Raw genomic sequence first — 14,333 nt, forward strand, 5'->3', positions numbered from 1 at the left:
CCCCGCTCCCAGCGCTCCCCGCGCGCCGCCCGCGCGCCGGCTGGGCCTCTCTAGCCCGCGGGCGGGCGGGACCATAGAGAGCCCGCGGCACCGCCCCCTCCACGACCCGAGCGCCCGCTCGCGCGGCTCCCACAATGCACCGCACAATGGCCCGACCGCCGCCACTACCGGGGCCTGAGCGGGCCTGGCGGAGCCCGAGCGCGGCCCGGCCCGCAGCGCGGGGTCCCGAGCGCAGTGAGTGCCGGCGAGGGTCCTGGGGGATGGTGGGGAGCGGGGCGGGAGGCCGTCGCGCTGCGCCCACACGCCCGGCTCTCGGAGCGGCGGCGCCCCTCACTTCGGGCCGCCCAGCGCGGTCGCCCACACCCCTGAGTCGGGGCCCCCTCTGCGCTAGCCGGGCCCCCGATAGGCCCCGTAGTGACGAAAACGTTCCCCGGACCTCAGACCTGTGCCCAGGGGACCGGAACAAGCCTTTCAGGCTCCCTCCATTCCTAGACCTGGAAACTCAGCCTGAGGGTCCCCTAGTCTGAACCCCCCAGACTCCCTGGAGACCCAGATAACACGCAGCTAACCTTCCTCGGGATCGCGGTCTGGGGGGCATAGATAAGCTGCACCTGTTCCCACCCTCGGACACGCCTACCCCGACCCACATAACCTTCCTTTTCCTGCTCCAAATAGTCCGCTCTAAGCTCTTTCGTTTTCCAGACTTTCATAAACCTGCTTTCAGGCTTTTCTGCAGTACCTCGGGCCAAAGAACCCCAAATAAAGTCCTAGCTGAAGTTCCCTTCCCAGTGTTCATACTGTGGAAAGTTTAGGCATTTTCCTTCGGGAGGGTCCCATTTCTACACCCTTTTGAAATTCAGAGAACTCGCTCTTTCGACCTTTAGAATCTCCCTACCTCTTCCCCCATGGGGTCTCTTAGAGACTCAAATAACGTGCTCATACCGTGCATGCTTGCTCTTCCCATCTCAGATCCTATTAGACTTTTTAGACTTACTATTGAATTCCCGTCTCTCGTCTCCACTCTTCACATCCACCTTCCAATCGTGGGGAGAATTTAACATTTCACACTACAAAATAGGGTAGTCTATCCGCTGACCTAAGGGCCAGACTTCCTACAACTTCAGCCCCATGCTTCAGTCCAGCTTGGGACAGAGCGGGGTCGCGGGGGGGGGGGTGAGGGGGGGCGGTGGCGCGGTGGCGGGCCGTGTTCCTGGCTGCTGTTGGGAGTTGGGGCTTTCACCTGCAAGCATACCGACTCCTGGCTTGTGTGTTTTTCCACCTGTCAGCTTGGGGCTGTGATAAGTCTGGCCTTGGGTTTCTAACCCTCTCCTCTTGGGGGAAAGGCTGCTAAGTTGCGGAGGGGTGGTAGGTGAAAATGAGGCCCGAGTGAGTTGCAGCCATTTGCTCAAGGCCTCCCCAGGGGTGGGTGGCAGCGGGAATCTGAGGAAATAGGGAATCAAAGGGACTCCAAAGAGGCCCATCTACACTGACAGAAGAACTACCAGCCCGAGAGTAAATCCTACCCCTGTTAATCCTGTTTGATGTTTCTTGGAATGATGCAAGTCACTGAGACTCTCAGGCCTCCCTGTAATTTAATTCTCCCACCATTCCAGGGTGTTGTGTGTGCGCGCTGGCCTTGGGAAGTGGGCAGCTCTTCCCATTCCTCCGTTCCTTCTTACTGTTTTCCAGCCAGCCAGTATGCTTTTGGATTGGTTTCTGATGCCCAGGTCAGGGCCTGTTTTGTTTTCTTTTCCCCTTTAATGCTATTTATAATTTCCCAGTTGCTATTTTAAGTTCTTTTGAGGGTAGATTCCACCTCCAAGAACCTTTCTGGGTGTGTTTCCTCCTAGGCAGGTGTTGAATTGAGTTCTTCAGATCCCCAAGTAGCTCTTGGGCAGGAGGGATAAAAGCTATTTTAGGGTAGTCACTGAAGTGGAGCTGTTAATCCTCTGTGGGTCTCTTTAGTTAAGAACACTCAGAGATTAACCCTTTCTTTGCTGCAAAGCGAGCTGGCTAGCTTAACAGTATTTGATGGGAGAGTTGGGAAAATTGGACTGTGGCAGCAGAAGGTGTGAACATGCAACTCAGTATAAAGACCAAGATAATAGCTTTCTTTTGCTGGGTACTTAGAGTAGGCCAAACCCATAGCTGAGCTTTTTGCATACCTGACTAAAATAATCCTTACAACCAGACTGTGAGGTAAGTATTTTTAGCTTTACAGATGAGGAAACAGGCTAATAATGGAGAAAGAACGCAGTTTCTATAGAGATGATGTAACACCATAAAAACTATAGTTTCATCAGAGGGCAACCTACATCACAGCACTACAGACGACAGACAGGAGCTTCCAAAGGCCATACGATGTATTGAGCAAGCACTTTTACTTTGGGTATGGAGCTATAATAGAAGACGGTGTAGTAAAGTGGCCATCCTGGCAAAAGAAAATTCTGGCCCAGGAGGTAAAGAGCTTGTGTTTGTACTGAGAGTTAGCAGTGAGGGAAAAGAGGAAGGCTGAGTTCTGAGATGTTGGGAAGGGAAGGAAACTGACTTTGAGGCATGAGAAGTTAACACTAAGAGGGAGAAAGAAGCTATACTTAGCACTGTGAAGAGGGGCAGCAGAGATGTGGCCCTCATGGGTTCTGCATGTTCACATTTTATGTCACTCTCAATGGTACCTTTTCGCTTCGTCCTCTAGAAAACATTTACAAGTTAAGAGAATGAATCTCGTTTAGAAATTGAGAAGAGTGAGGTTCAGAGAAATGAAGTAACCTGCCTGTGGTTTCACAGCCAGTGAGTGGTGGCTCTTCTGATAGCAAGTCCAAGGTTCTTTCCGTGCTGCCTCCCCCTTCAGATCAGATGCCAGAAGATCCTAGGGCTGAAAATACACTGAGTTATACCAGTAACTGGGAGGGATTGTGTTTGTTTTATGGAAACAGGTTCTGTCAGCTTCTCCATAGCTACGGTTAGAGTGTGAGACCAGAAGAACAGCTTTGAAAGAGAAGCAAAATTCTTTCACAGTTTTGACAAGAAGTCTGAAGGAATAGTTCTGATTGTATGAGTCAAATCCAGGAGGTTTTCTGGATCAAAGAAGTATGCAGACAAAGGACACAAAGTGAGAGTGGATCCCTGAAAGGTCCCTAGGTAACATCAGCAACTGTGGCTGCTCAGCAGCCTGCTGGCCACTGATTGTAGGTAAAGATCTTGCTGTGCTTTTTCAGAGGCCAACAGGAGTAGGATGAAGGTGGTGGCTCCTTTCTTTTAAAGCTATAGCCTCATTAATGCTGATCAAGAGCACATGGTGCTTGCCTTCCTCCTCTGGTTCTAGCTGTATCCTCATGAGCTCTTCTTAGCCACTAGCAGCCTGTTTCCTAGAAGCCCATTACTCACTCTTTCAGTAGCAGCATGCTAAACTGCTGTGTCTTGTTTGTGCATGTTTAACAGAACAGATGAGGTGGACGTGTGGGAGGTGGGGATGTACCAGTCTCTTTCTGAGTTTGTGCGGAATTTCCAGAGTTAGGCTCCCCTCTCACATCAGCCAGGGTTATGTGACTTGATTTCCTCTAGCTGCCATTCCCAACTTCCAGAGGCTGAGATGCATTATTCGGATATGAAATTGGAGCAGAATTTGGCCTTTTGAAGGTAGGAGAAATTCTCTGTAAACTAGATGTGCATACTCAGAGCCCAGTCTACCCAGTTCCGAGGTATATAGTAATCGCTGTTATTATAAACAGGTAATTCCACCCTTGCATAGGATGGGGGAATTTGAACAATGGAAGCCAGCCATCAGAGGCCTTTGAGGTGTATAGGGAGCAGGCATATACCAGCATAACTAAAAGGCTCAAGTAAGTCTAGTTTTCAGTGATTCCTTTCCCTTGTGCGGATCTTTCTAGGCAAATCCCCACTTGTGATGGGGAAATGTTTGTCATACTACATTGCAATGTTTCTTCAACAAAAGGAATGGTTCCTGAACAGGATGTAGCTCATGTTATGATGAGCAAAGCTCTCTGGGGCATGAACCCGCTGATACTATCATCTCGTTCATGGCCAGTCTGTTGGATGAATGGTCTCTGTGAGCAGCAGGTGCTAATTAGCTGAGCAAGCATTCCATGGCCTACAGCTAGCTTGTGCAGTTGAAGCTCTCCCCAGATTCTTGTAACCAATTCCCAGATACACCATCATTGCTCTTTCACATGAAAAAGCCTCATATCTGAGTGTATGAGTTGTTGTCTCTGAGTTATTGTCAGGAAGGAGTAGTGTCACTATTGCTGTCTTCCTCTCCTTACCATACCATTTTTGGCAACAAGAGGAAGGGTCAGATTTCAAGTTTTGGCTCCTTTCTCTGGATGATGAAGAACCCAGTTTAAACTAGAACTTCTGGGTATATGAGTTAACCCCCTGAGAATCAACTCAAGTTTAATTAGTAGTTTACTCATCTAAAAGAAAGTTGAGATTCCTAATCTAGATGTTAGGTTATGGAAATGAAATAAATGCAGTACAATCCCTTAGAGAATCATTATCAGATGGAAAAGACTTAAATTCAAATCCAAGAATCAGTCTTTAGTAGAAAAAGTGCCTGTGTGCCCTCGGAGCCTGTAGGATGACCACTCAGCACTTTGAGTTTTTGTGGTTTAAAACAAAACAAACAACTGTGCCTTTGGTAAAGCTGGGCCTAGAGAACAAAGGATCTGAGAAGTGGTAGGAGGTCAGAGTGGGACCAGCACTAGTTTAGGGAAAATTCTGGGAAGCCACTGTTGCTTCCCCAGAAAGAACCTCCCAATGTCAGGGTTCTGCTAAGAAACATGTGGGACAGGGCCTGGCTCTTAGGTCTGAATTTCCTATTGAAGGGTTCTTACTCTGTTGCGTTTTGGATGCGTTATTGTTCCTTTAGCACCTCTGGTGAAGAGAATAGTAAAAAGCAGATAAAGGGACTGTGGTAAGGAGGAGGAAGAAAGCTACCTGAGCTTTGTGGAAAGGATATAGAAGTGAAGAGAAAGTGTGGTGTTTTGAGCTTTAGGTCCTCAGATTAGCTTGTCTCTTCTAGCCTAGAGTTCTAGTGATAACACCTGCTGAACCCTGGGAAGCACCAAGCACCCTTGTCAGCTTTATTGCATGGCTGCATTGACCTCCAGATATCATCATTACTTTTAGAAGTAGTGTTTGTTTTGTAAGGAAGGAAGCAGGTCAGGAAAGCAAGTGCTTGTTGGAAAGTCACACCACTTCTAAGTGGGAGGAGAGGGCTGGGTGCAGGCTTGGGAGCTGTCTGGAAGCAGAGCCTTTGTTCTCTTGGTATAGGGCTTCCTAACACCAGGTGCTCTGATGTTTCAGGTGAAGAGACTGTTTTCTGAAGGCTGCGTTGGAGGCTGTGACCGAGCAGAGAGCCCATGTGAACTGATGGGGAGGCTTTCTGAATAACATGGCCTTTTGCCATTAGCCTTGCCATGACCACATTTTTCACCAGCGTCCCTCCCTGGATTCAAGATGCAAAGCAGGAGGAGGAAGTGGGCTGGAAACTAGTTCCCAGGCCTCGGGGCCGGGAGGCAGAGAGTCAAGTGAAGTGCCAATGTGAAATCTCGGGGACACCATTCTCAAATGGGGAGAAGCTAAGGCCTCACAGCCTTCCCCATCCGGAGCAGAGACCATATAGCTGTCCTCAGCTGCACTGTGGCAAGGCTTTTGCCTCCAAGTACAAGCTGTATAGGTAGGTGACACTCCATTCCTCTTTCAGTTTCCAGGTTCCTGGAGCTCACAACCAGAGACTCCACTGAGAGTGAACGGTAAAGTTGTCCTGTGAGTATAGATGAACTCTGACCATTTGAAGTCACTCACTAAATAGTAATAGTGTTTAGTTGGGTATGGAGGCTCATGCCTAGAATCCTACACAAAGCTGAGGCAGAAGAATCGCATGAATTTAAAGCTAGCTTGGGTTACAGAATGAGACTTTGTTTAAAAACAAAACCAAAAACACCCAGGGCCTAATAGCTGACTTAGTGGGTAGGGGTGCTTGCTGCTAAGCCTGACAGTCTGAGGTCAGTCCCTGGATCTATATGATGGAAGGAGAGAATGAACTTCTGCAAGTTGTCTTCTGGCCTTAAACACATGTATGTACACACAAATGTGATTAAAAAAAATTTTTTTTTAAACAGCAAGCAAACAAAAATAGTGTTTGTCTGTTTTGAAACAGGAGTTCCTTGTGTGGCTCAAGTTAGCCTAGAATTCTAAAAGCTCCTGCCTCGTTCTCTCAAATAATGGTAATGTTTTTATTGAGACACTAGAATCTGATGAGTATAGTATAAAGCAACTACGAACAAATTAGACTGAACACTTTTCAGTATAGCTTTCTCCATTCCTGTCAGGCAGATTATCAGAATCTTCTGTTATTGAGAAGTTAGAAAGAAAAGAAGATCCTCTGGTCCAATCGGTTCATTTTAAAGGTGGGGCTCTCCTGCCTTAGCCAGGATCACAGAGTTTGTTGGTCCTGCATTGCTACTTCTGTTGACTCAGCCTGCTAATCAGATGATTGTTTCTGTCTCTGTAGAGTCCCTGCTGTTCTGTGGGGCAGCTCTTTTCCTGAAATTTGTAAGCCCAAGAACCCTTACTTAAAGTGAAAGAGAATGTGAAAGCCCTTGTTAAGGCAGATAAAAGCAGCTTTGCTAGGGAAAGGACCTGATCCCCTGCCTTTCCTGTACAGGAACCCACTTGCCCTGATCAAATGAGGTAGACTAACCTGGTGCATCTAGCCATTCATCTCTCTTATTATTTATTAATCTCCTGCTATGTACCAGGCACAGTGCTCATTGCTAGGGACAGAATAGTGAGCAAGAAGGATGAGGGTGTTTTTGTTTGTTTTTACACACAGGTAAAAGTATACTTTCTCAATAGTGGAGACAGACAGTAAACATGTAAATAAAATGAAATGACCACAGAAAGAGCCCTAGTTCCTCATCTGGAAAATAGTTGGTAGGAAGGAACCAAGATAGGCATCGGGTTATATAGAGGCCAGGATTGGCCTCGGGACAGTTGTGTGGACTTAAGAATGTGTTGATTCTGTGTGCTTCTAAGTCTTAGGGAACCCTGGTCAGGGACATCTTTTTGAACTTTCTTAGTGGTGGTCTGAGTACCAGTGGAAGCTGCCAGAAAATTCCTGGCCCAAGAGGCAAGAGCTCTGACAGACTTTACTTGTGATTTTTTTTTTCCCCCTACAAAATGAAGAAAATGATGGAGTTCTTTAGCACCACCTTTCACAGGAAGCCATCTTGTTGGCATGTCACAGGAGGTTGATAATAACCCTCATAAACATGAATGCACACATAACACAAGGTGCTATGTGCTATGAGGGGTCAGGGTTTACATACAGTGTCTGTCACTGACTGACTGATGGGTAGGGCGACCTGATGCTTCCTGCCCTTAACTAGAAAACAAGATTTATAACAGCTCACCCACAGCTTGGCAAACAGTGAGCCCTAAGGTCTTGGTGAGTTGATTCTTAATGTGTATGGAGCTATGAAGCCAGTTCCTGGGCTCCAAGCTGCTTTCCAACCAAACGGGAGCATTCACTAACAATAACTAACAATAGGAACTCAGCAGTTGAAATCATACAAATGGGCCCACAGTGAAAGATGCATTGTCCTCACACCCAACACTGCTGTTCCTTTCCCAAAGGTGGATTCATTTTTTATGAATCCTGTAGACATTCAAATGTGTATTCTCCTTTTGGTTTTCAAAAGGGATTGTATTACATGCACTGTTGAACTTCCTTTTTGACTTGGCCTCGTATATCTTGGGAACTTGTTCCAGATCAGGAAGTTTACATACATTTTGTATTTCACTTTTCCCTTTATTGTATCATTAAAGAAAAAAATTAAATGTAAACTTTTGAAGAGGAAATCATGCACATGACTCTGAATTCAAAAGGTATTAAAAGGCTCATAATGAAAGTTTTCCATCAAGTCCATTAATAAGCTGTCCCGTTCTCCCCCACCCCCTCAGGTTTCCAGCGATGTCAGGTTCTTATTTGTAAGCACACAAAGGCAACCATATTTTTATGTAGAGAATACCATTCTTTGTACACTATTCCTTTTTCCTCTCTGTTTCTAAGAAGCTTACTCTTTGAAGGTGCATATAAAGCTCACCTTTTAAACCCTGCAGTCACAGTACAGGCTTAGCAATTATGTAACCAGTTCCTAGTATACATTTAGATGGTTCATAATTTTTTTGCTACTAAGACCAGTGCTGCTGCTGGGCAGTGGTGACACACACCTTTAATCCCAGCACTCCGGAGGCAGAGGCAGGCAGATTTCTGAGTTCAAGGCCAGCCTGGTCTACAGAGTGAGTTCCAGGACAGCCAGGGCTACACAGAGAAACCCTGTCTCGAAAAACCAAAAAAAAAAAAAAAAACCAAAAATGACCAGTGCTGCTAAGAATAACGGTACATATATGATTTTAAAGAGATATTGATAGAATATCGCTAATACAGTATTCTGTTGCATTGCTTTATTGAAGATTTCACATGTAGTTTCCTGTTAATAGACATTTGGTTGTCTAGTTAGCTGTTTTAAACTTCCCCTCTTTCAGCTTTCTCTCCATGTTACATCCCTACCCACAGGCACATGGCCACCCACTCGGCCCAGAAACCCCACCAGTGTATGTACTGTGACAAGATGTTTCACCGAAAGGACCATCTGCGGAACCACTTGCAGACCCATGACCCCAACAAAGAGGCCCTCCACTGCTCTGAGTGTGGTAAGAATTATAATACAAAGCTGGGATACCGTCGTCACCTGGCCATGCATGCTGCCAGCAGTGGTGATCTCAGCTGCAAGGTGTGCCTGCAGACCTTTGAGAGTACCCAGGCCCTATTGGAGCACCTGAAGGCTCACTCACGCCGGGTAGCAGGAGGTGCTAAGGAGAAGAAGCACCCCTGTGACCACTGTGACCGGCGGTTCTATACTCGGAAGGATGTTCGACGGCACCTAGTGGTGCACACAGGTCGTAAGGACTTCCTGTGTCAGTACTGTGCCCAGAGATTTGGCCGCAAGGATCACCTGACACGCCATGTCAAGAAGAGCCACTCACAGGAACTGCTCAAGATCAAGACAGAGCCGGTGGATATGTTAGGCTTACTCAGCTGTAGCTCGACAGTCAGTGTAAAGGAAGAGCTGAGCCCTGTGCTTTGCATGGCCTCTCGGGACGTGATGGGGGCTAAGGCCTTTCCTGGCATGTTGCCCATGGGTATGTATGGTGCCCACATCCCTACCATGCCCAGTGCGGGCATGCCACACTCCCTGGTGCACAACACACTGCCCATGGGTATGAGTTACCCTCTGGAATCTTCTCCTATCTCCTCCTCAGCTCAGCTCCCTCCAAAATACCAGCTTGGATCTACCTCATACTTGCCCGACAAACTGCCCAAAGTGGAGGTGGATAGTTTTCTGGCAGAGCTTCCTGGAAGCCTGTCTCTCTCCTCGGCTGAACCTCAGCCCGCCTCACCTCAGCCGGCGGCAGCTGCAGCCCTCCTGGATGAAGCACTGCTCGCCAAGAGTCCCGCCAACCTCTCCGAGGCCCTCTGCGCTGCTAATGTGGACTTTTCCCACTTACTGGGCTTTCTTCCGCTCAACCTACCCCCATGTAACCCACCTGGGGCCACAGGAGGCTTGGTTATGGGCTACTCCCAAGCTGAGGCACAGCCTTTGCTCACCACTTTGCAGGCTCAGCCTCAAGATTCCGCTGGAGCTGGGGGACCTCTGAACTTTGGGCCTCTGCACTCCTTACCTCCTGTCTTCACCTCTGGCCTGAGTACCACCACCCTGCCTCGTTTCCACCAAGCATTCCAGTAGCCCCTATGAAGGTCCCCCAACTCAGTTTTTTGCTTCTGCCAGGGAGCCTAAGTACCCACCCCGTCCACCTCCCCCATGAAGGCAGCTGAGCTTTCAGAGCTGGGTTCAAAAAGAAAATTCTAGTGTCTATATGGAGCACTTGGTTTGGGGGTTCAGGCTCCAGGATCAATTTAGAGGGATCCTTGAACCCAGCCCCGTGAACAATCTATCATAGGACTTTCAGGTATTTTTACTTTTATTTTTTGATCTGAACTGGGAGCTATATTTAGTCCTCTGCCTCTCCAAAGCATCAGAACCACCTTCAGTCTGGAGAAGGGGAAGCCTCTTGGAGACAGAGGGTTTCACCTTATATGACCTCAAGAGAAATAGCCTAAGAAGCCCGCCTTCTGGTCCCAATCTGCAGACCCTCCAGCAGTTGGCTGTTGAGTCCCTGCTGTGGAAGTTCTCTTGACTATCACCTGCTTCCAGCTACCAGACAAGAAAGACGGCCTCTGTTCTTAACCATCCCGCCCCACACCACCCACAGCTCCCCTTCAGTCAGTGTTGTCCAGCAACGGTACCGTTTACACATTCACCTCCGACACACCATTTCACCTCCCTCGCCACACTGTTAGCCTTAGAGTGATTGCAGTGAACACTGTTTACACACCGTGAATCCATTCCCACCAGTCCATTTCAGTTGCCACCAGCCTGAACCACTCGGTACCTGGTGTTAACTGGAGCCCTGTTTACAAGGCGGAGTCGGGTCTTGCTGACTTCTCTTCACTTGAGGTCACATTTTTCCCCCGTGGGGAAATAAACTGACTTTGGACTGCTTCAGTTTCTGCCATCTTCCATGACTGCTTCTATTCCTGCCTTTCATGGCAGTGTCCACAGGAGATAGGCAAGAAGATTGGAGCAGCTTTCTCACAGGTCTGCAATTTGGATTTTCTCCAAGTACATCATGACACCTTCGTCCTCCTGAACTGGAGAGGGGAAGAAATGAAAGGCATCCCGTATCAACCATTTCCTCAGCCCCTGACCCCACCCTGGACATCATGAGCAGTTTTTCGTCTTGGCAGGAGGGGTTCTGGGGTTCGGGCTGGATAGCAGAGGAGAGGGATGAGCCCTGCGTTTATTTCCCTTCTGCTCGTCCTTTTCCAGGACGCAATGGAACTGTCTGAAGAAGAGTTTCTAGAAAGTTAGGATTGGGCAGATAGTTGAGTCCTAATCTATCAAATCATTGTTGCCTCTCATACCAAAATGTTCTTACCCACTGTCCTCCCCCTTCTCTGCTTCGCAGTCCCCATGGACTCTGGGCATGGTGCACTGTCGTCTTTGCTCTTCATTGAGGACCTTCCACCCACCATGGTCCCCTCAGTTGCACCTAGTGTCTAGCAATGTCTCTTGCAAGAAATTACTAATTCTTCTGTTGACTTGGAGCTCGCTGCCACAGACAGCACAGCCCTTGCCCAGAAGCAGCTGAATAATTCCTAACCCATTTCATCTCGGTTCTGTATGGGTTTTTCCCATGCATGGAAGGGAGGCAGCTCAGGGACCACCATTGTGGAACCTTTTGAGACCTCTCTGATTCAGAAACACACTTCTACCTCTTTACTGTTAACTCCTACAGATGTAGCCAGCAGCCTGGGCACTTGTGTTAGTGGTGCCGTTTGCTGGCTTCTCCACTAGGGTTTCAGGACAGACTACCTAGGAACTGCCTCAATCTCCCACCAGTTCTTCCCTGCCCCTCCCTTCTGTCTAGATTCACTTCAGTTTATTGTTGGGAACTGTGCAGGTCCAAGACCTGGACTCCTGCTTCAGCCCAGGCCAGTACTCCTTATCTGAGGTGAAAGCCTTCAGTTTAGCTCCCTGGCCCTTGTGTGGAAGCAATGTGGAGTGAATGAGCATATTTTGGTTTAAGCAAGGTAGCTTGGAATACCTTTTTAAAAAAACAACTGGATATAAATATGTCTGACAGGATTAGAATCAGACTATGTGATTTGCTTGTAAAGATTAGTTTCAGTGAGTCCCAGGGACTAATTAAGGTTTATTTTTAAAAGCGTCTGCCTTGGTGCGCAACCACCTGCATGCTATGCATGCTGTTGGGACTCGTATTACAGGGAATGGCATTGAGAAGCCAAGTGGGACTCACTGCTGCCATTCTCCTTGTGCTTGGTCTTCACTAGACCCCGGCCCCCTCTACCCTTCTTACCACCTCCCTATAGCCTCAGCTTCAGAAGCCAGTAGCCTCCAGCCACAGAGTATAGTGTTGTGGGCTGTTTGAGAAGACCTGTCCTCCTGAGCTGCTCCTTCCCGTGGTGCTCACAGACCAGCAGAGCACCTATTGTAGATCTTGTTCCACCTCTAATCTTTCCTCGTTGTCTGTTCTTATGTATCCTTCAGTTTTCCCACTTCTCAGTGTCTTCACTCTAAGGACTTTTCCTGTCACTGTGAACTTTGCTGGTTATCTGCCTTCAGTTTTTGGACCACAAACCACCCTGCAGCTTCTTAAACCTTTACCCAACCTACCACCCAAAAGAGCCTTTTGGCCAGTTGTTAAAAGGACAGGAATGATTTTATTCTGTACTTGGAGCCCAAACTCATTAAGGTACCCTTTATGAGGCCAAGAGAGCCAGAGGGGCATGTGCCCAGGACAGGAGCCATGGCATGTGGCACAGACCAATCAGGGACCAGAAAAGAATGATGTCCCTTTCCTTGCCATGTCCTTGAGCCTGTCAGTAATGAACTGGCTGCAAGGGGACACACCTCTCAGCCTGCACAGCAGCTTGTCAGAGTGAGAACTGTCCTGGGGCCAGAGACTAACATGCCCAGGTGGTGTCGGCTCAGAGGATCCTAGCACCATCTTAAGCAGGTGGGAGGCAGGGAAGGGTGCACCAGCGTGTCTTTCCCCGACTTTACATGGTATTTTGTTAATGCAAATCCGGGAAGCAGGTGTGATTGCTTTTTGCTCGTAGATATTGTCCTAAGTTGAAATCCCCTAAATCTCCCTTACTAGCCTTTAAGTTCCCCCTTCCCTTTTTGGTAGCTGTTTTCTCTACCCCTTCTCCATAATTAAAAAAACAAAAAACAGAAAAACAAACAAAAAAAAAGTTGTATTATACAGGATCAATATTTTGCTTTTTAACAAGGATATTTATGTAATAAGAAACTTTGCCTTAGGTAGGTGTTGGCCAGAAAAGTCCAGATTTCTCTGTGACCTCACCCTGGCCTCTCCTGGAGCTCTGAACCTGCTGTGGAAGGAAGTGGCTGTGACTTTAACCACTGGAGAGTGGAGTGTGTGGTGTGGAGAGGGTGTTCACTGTGTAATCTTGGGCTGTGTGGAGTTGTTCTTATCACCTTGCTTCAGATGTTACTTTGGCGTCCTCCACCAGTTCTCCATGTGCACCTCTGCATGGCCGGCACTAGAATCCCTGAACACTACTTCACACCTCCCCCACTGCCAGCTGGTTGACGCTCTAGAGCCACTCTTTCTTAATGCCAGATTATTTAAAGAAAAATACAAGACAAAAACCTTCTAGCACTTTGTAAACACAGTGAATAACCTCTTGGAGTATTTTTGGCTTTATATAAAACAAGGTTTTTAATTGTAAAATATAAGTGCCATTAGAAAATGCACAGGGCATATCTTTGTTAAAGTAGATTTTTTCAATGTTTTACAGAATTAATTTTCAAAAAAAAGTTTTTATAATGAAGTTGTTTATTAAAAACTTCTGAATGATGTGCTTTGCAGTTTTGAACTTGTTTATTTGGGAAGGGTTGCAGTGAGCCAGAAATTGTGAAGAATGGCAATCTGTAGGCATCTTGAGCATCCAAAGTGATACCAGTGAGGGTATGGCAGACAGTGGGTCTTGACTGAATGTTTTTGAGGTAAGTGGCTTCATTGTGCCAATTCATATTGGGTGTGAGTGTCAGAAAACCCAGATCAAACAGCCTTTAAGCACTGAAGTGTTATGTAACTGAAAATGGCAGAGGTAGTCCAGTCTCCACACTTGATTTTTGTTTGTTTGTTTGTTTGTTTTCGAGACAGGGTTTCTCTGTGTAGTCCTGGCTGTCTTGGAACTCACTCTGTAGACCAGGCTGGAGTTCGAGGCCAGCCTGTTCTACAAAGTGAGTTTCAGGACAGCCAGGGCTATACAGAGAAACCCTGTCTCCAAAAAACCAAAAGGAAAAAAAAAAAGAAATCTGCTTGCCTCTGCCTCCTAAGTGCTGGCACACTTGTTTTGATATAGAGTCTCACATGTACTTGATCTCAGCACTCTTGGTTCTTTGCCCTCTCTTTTCTGGTTGTGACTGTTCTCAGGCCATACAAAGGCTCTCCTTTAGTGTCTAGGGGTGAGTGGTGATTATAGATGACTTCTTCATGCAGTTCTGACAGGAAGAGAACCCTTTTCAGGCTCCCCAAGCTGTACATGTTTTGATGGCAAGGGCCCAGCTTTACAAATCTGTGCTCAAACTCTGCTTCCAGGCTGATGTAGGCTCACCTAACACTATTGCTAG

The 14,333-nt window shown here is 47.4% G+C and overlaps 1 protein-coding gene across 4 annotated transcripts; it reads left to right on the top strand.

Moving 5' to 3' along the window:
* Window positions 1-147: 147 nt before the first annotated feature.
* On the top strand, window positions 148-13,519 carry Plagl2 (PLAG1 like zinc finger 2). Of its 4 annotated transcripts, none has more exons than XM_021156452.3 (3): window positions 148-234; window positions 5,326-5,698; window positions 8,603-13,519. In XM_021156452.3, the coding sequence occupies exons 2-3, from the start codon at window positions 5,439-5,441 to the stop codon at window positions 9,831-9,833; spliced, it is 1,491 nt and encodes a 496-aa protein (XP_021012111.1). In that variant the 5' UTR covers window positions 148-234; window positions 5,326-5,438; the 3' UTR covers window positions 9,834-13,519. The 4 variants fall into 4 exon arrangements, with proteins under 4 accessions (XP_021012111.1, XP_029330077.1, XP_085689351.1 ...); XM_029474217.2 differs by lacking the exon at window positions 148-234 and adding an exon at window positions 1,213-3,639 and having other exon boundaries at window positions 3,732-5,698; XM_085833225.1 differs by lacking the exon at window positions 148-234 and having other exon boundaries at window positions 1,213-5,698.
* The last annotated feature ends 814 nt before the right edge of the window (window positions 13,520-14,333 follow it).

Source organism: Mus caroli, unplaced genomic scaffold (assembly GCF_978045245.1).
Source record: "Mus caroli unplaced genomic scaffold, Mus_caroli_1 scaffold_2, whole genome shotgun sequence".
In the NCBI taxonomy this organism is placed as follows: domain Eukaryota; kingdom Metazoa; phylum Chordata; class Mammalia; order Rodentia; family Muridae; genus Mus; species Mus caroli.

Coding starts and splice junctions, on each gene's coding strand:
- Plagl2 (XM_021156452.3), top strand. CDS start 5,439: ATGACCACATTTTTCACCAGCGTCCCTCCCTGGATTCAAGATGCAAAG. Junction 5,699..8,602: donor TCCAAGTACAAGCTGTATAG/GTAGGTGACACT, acceptor CCCTACCCACAG/GCACATGGCCACCCACTCGG.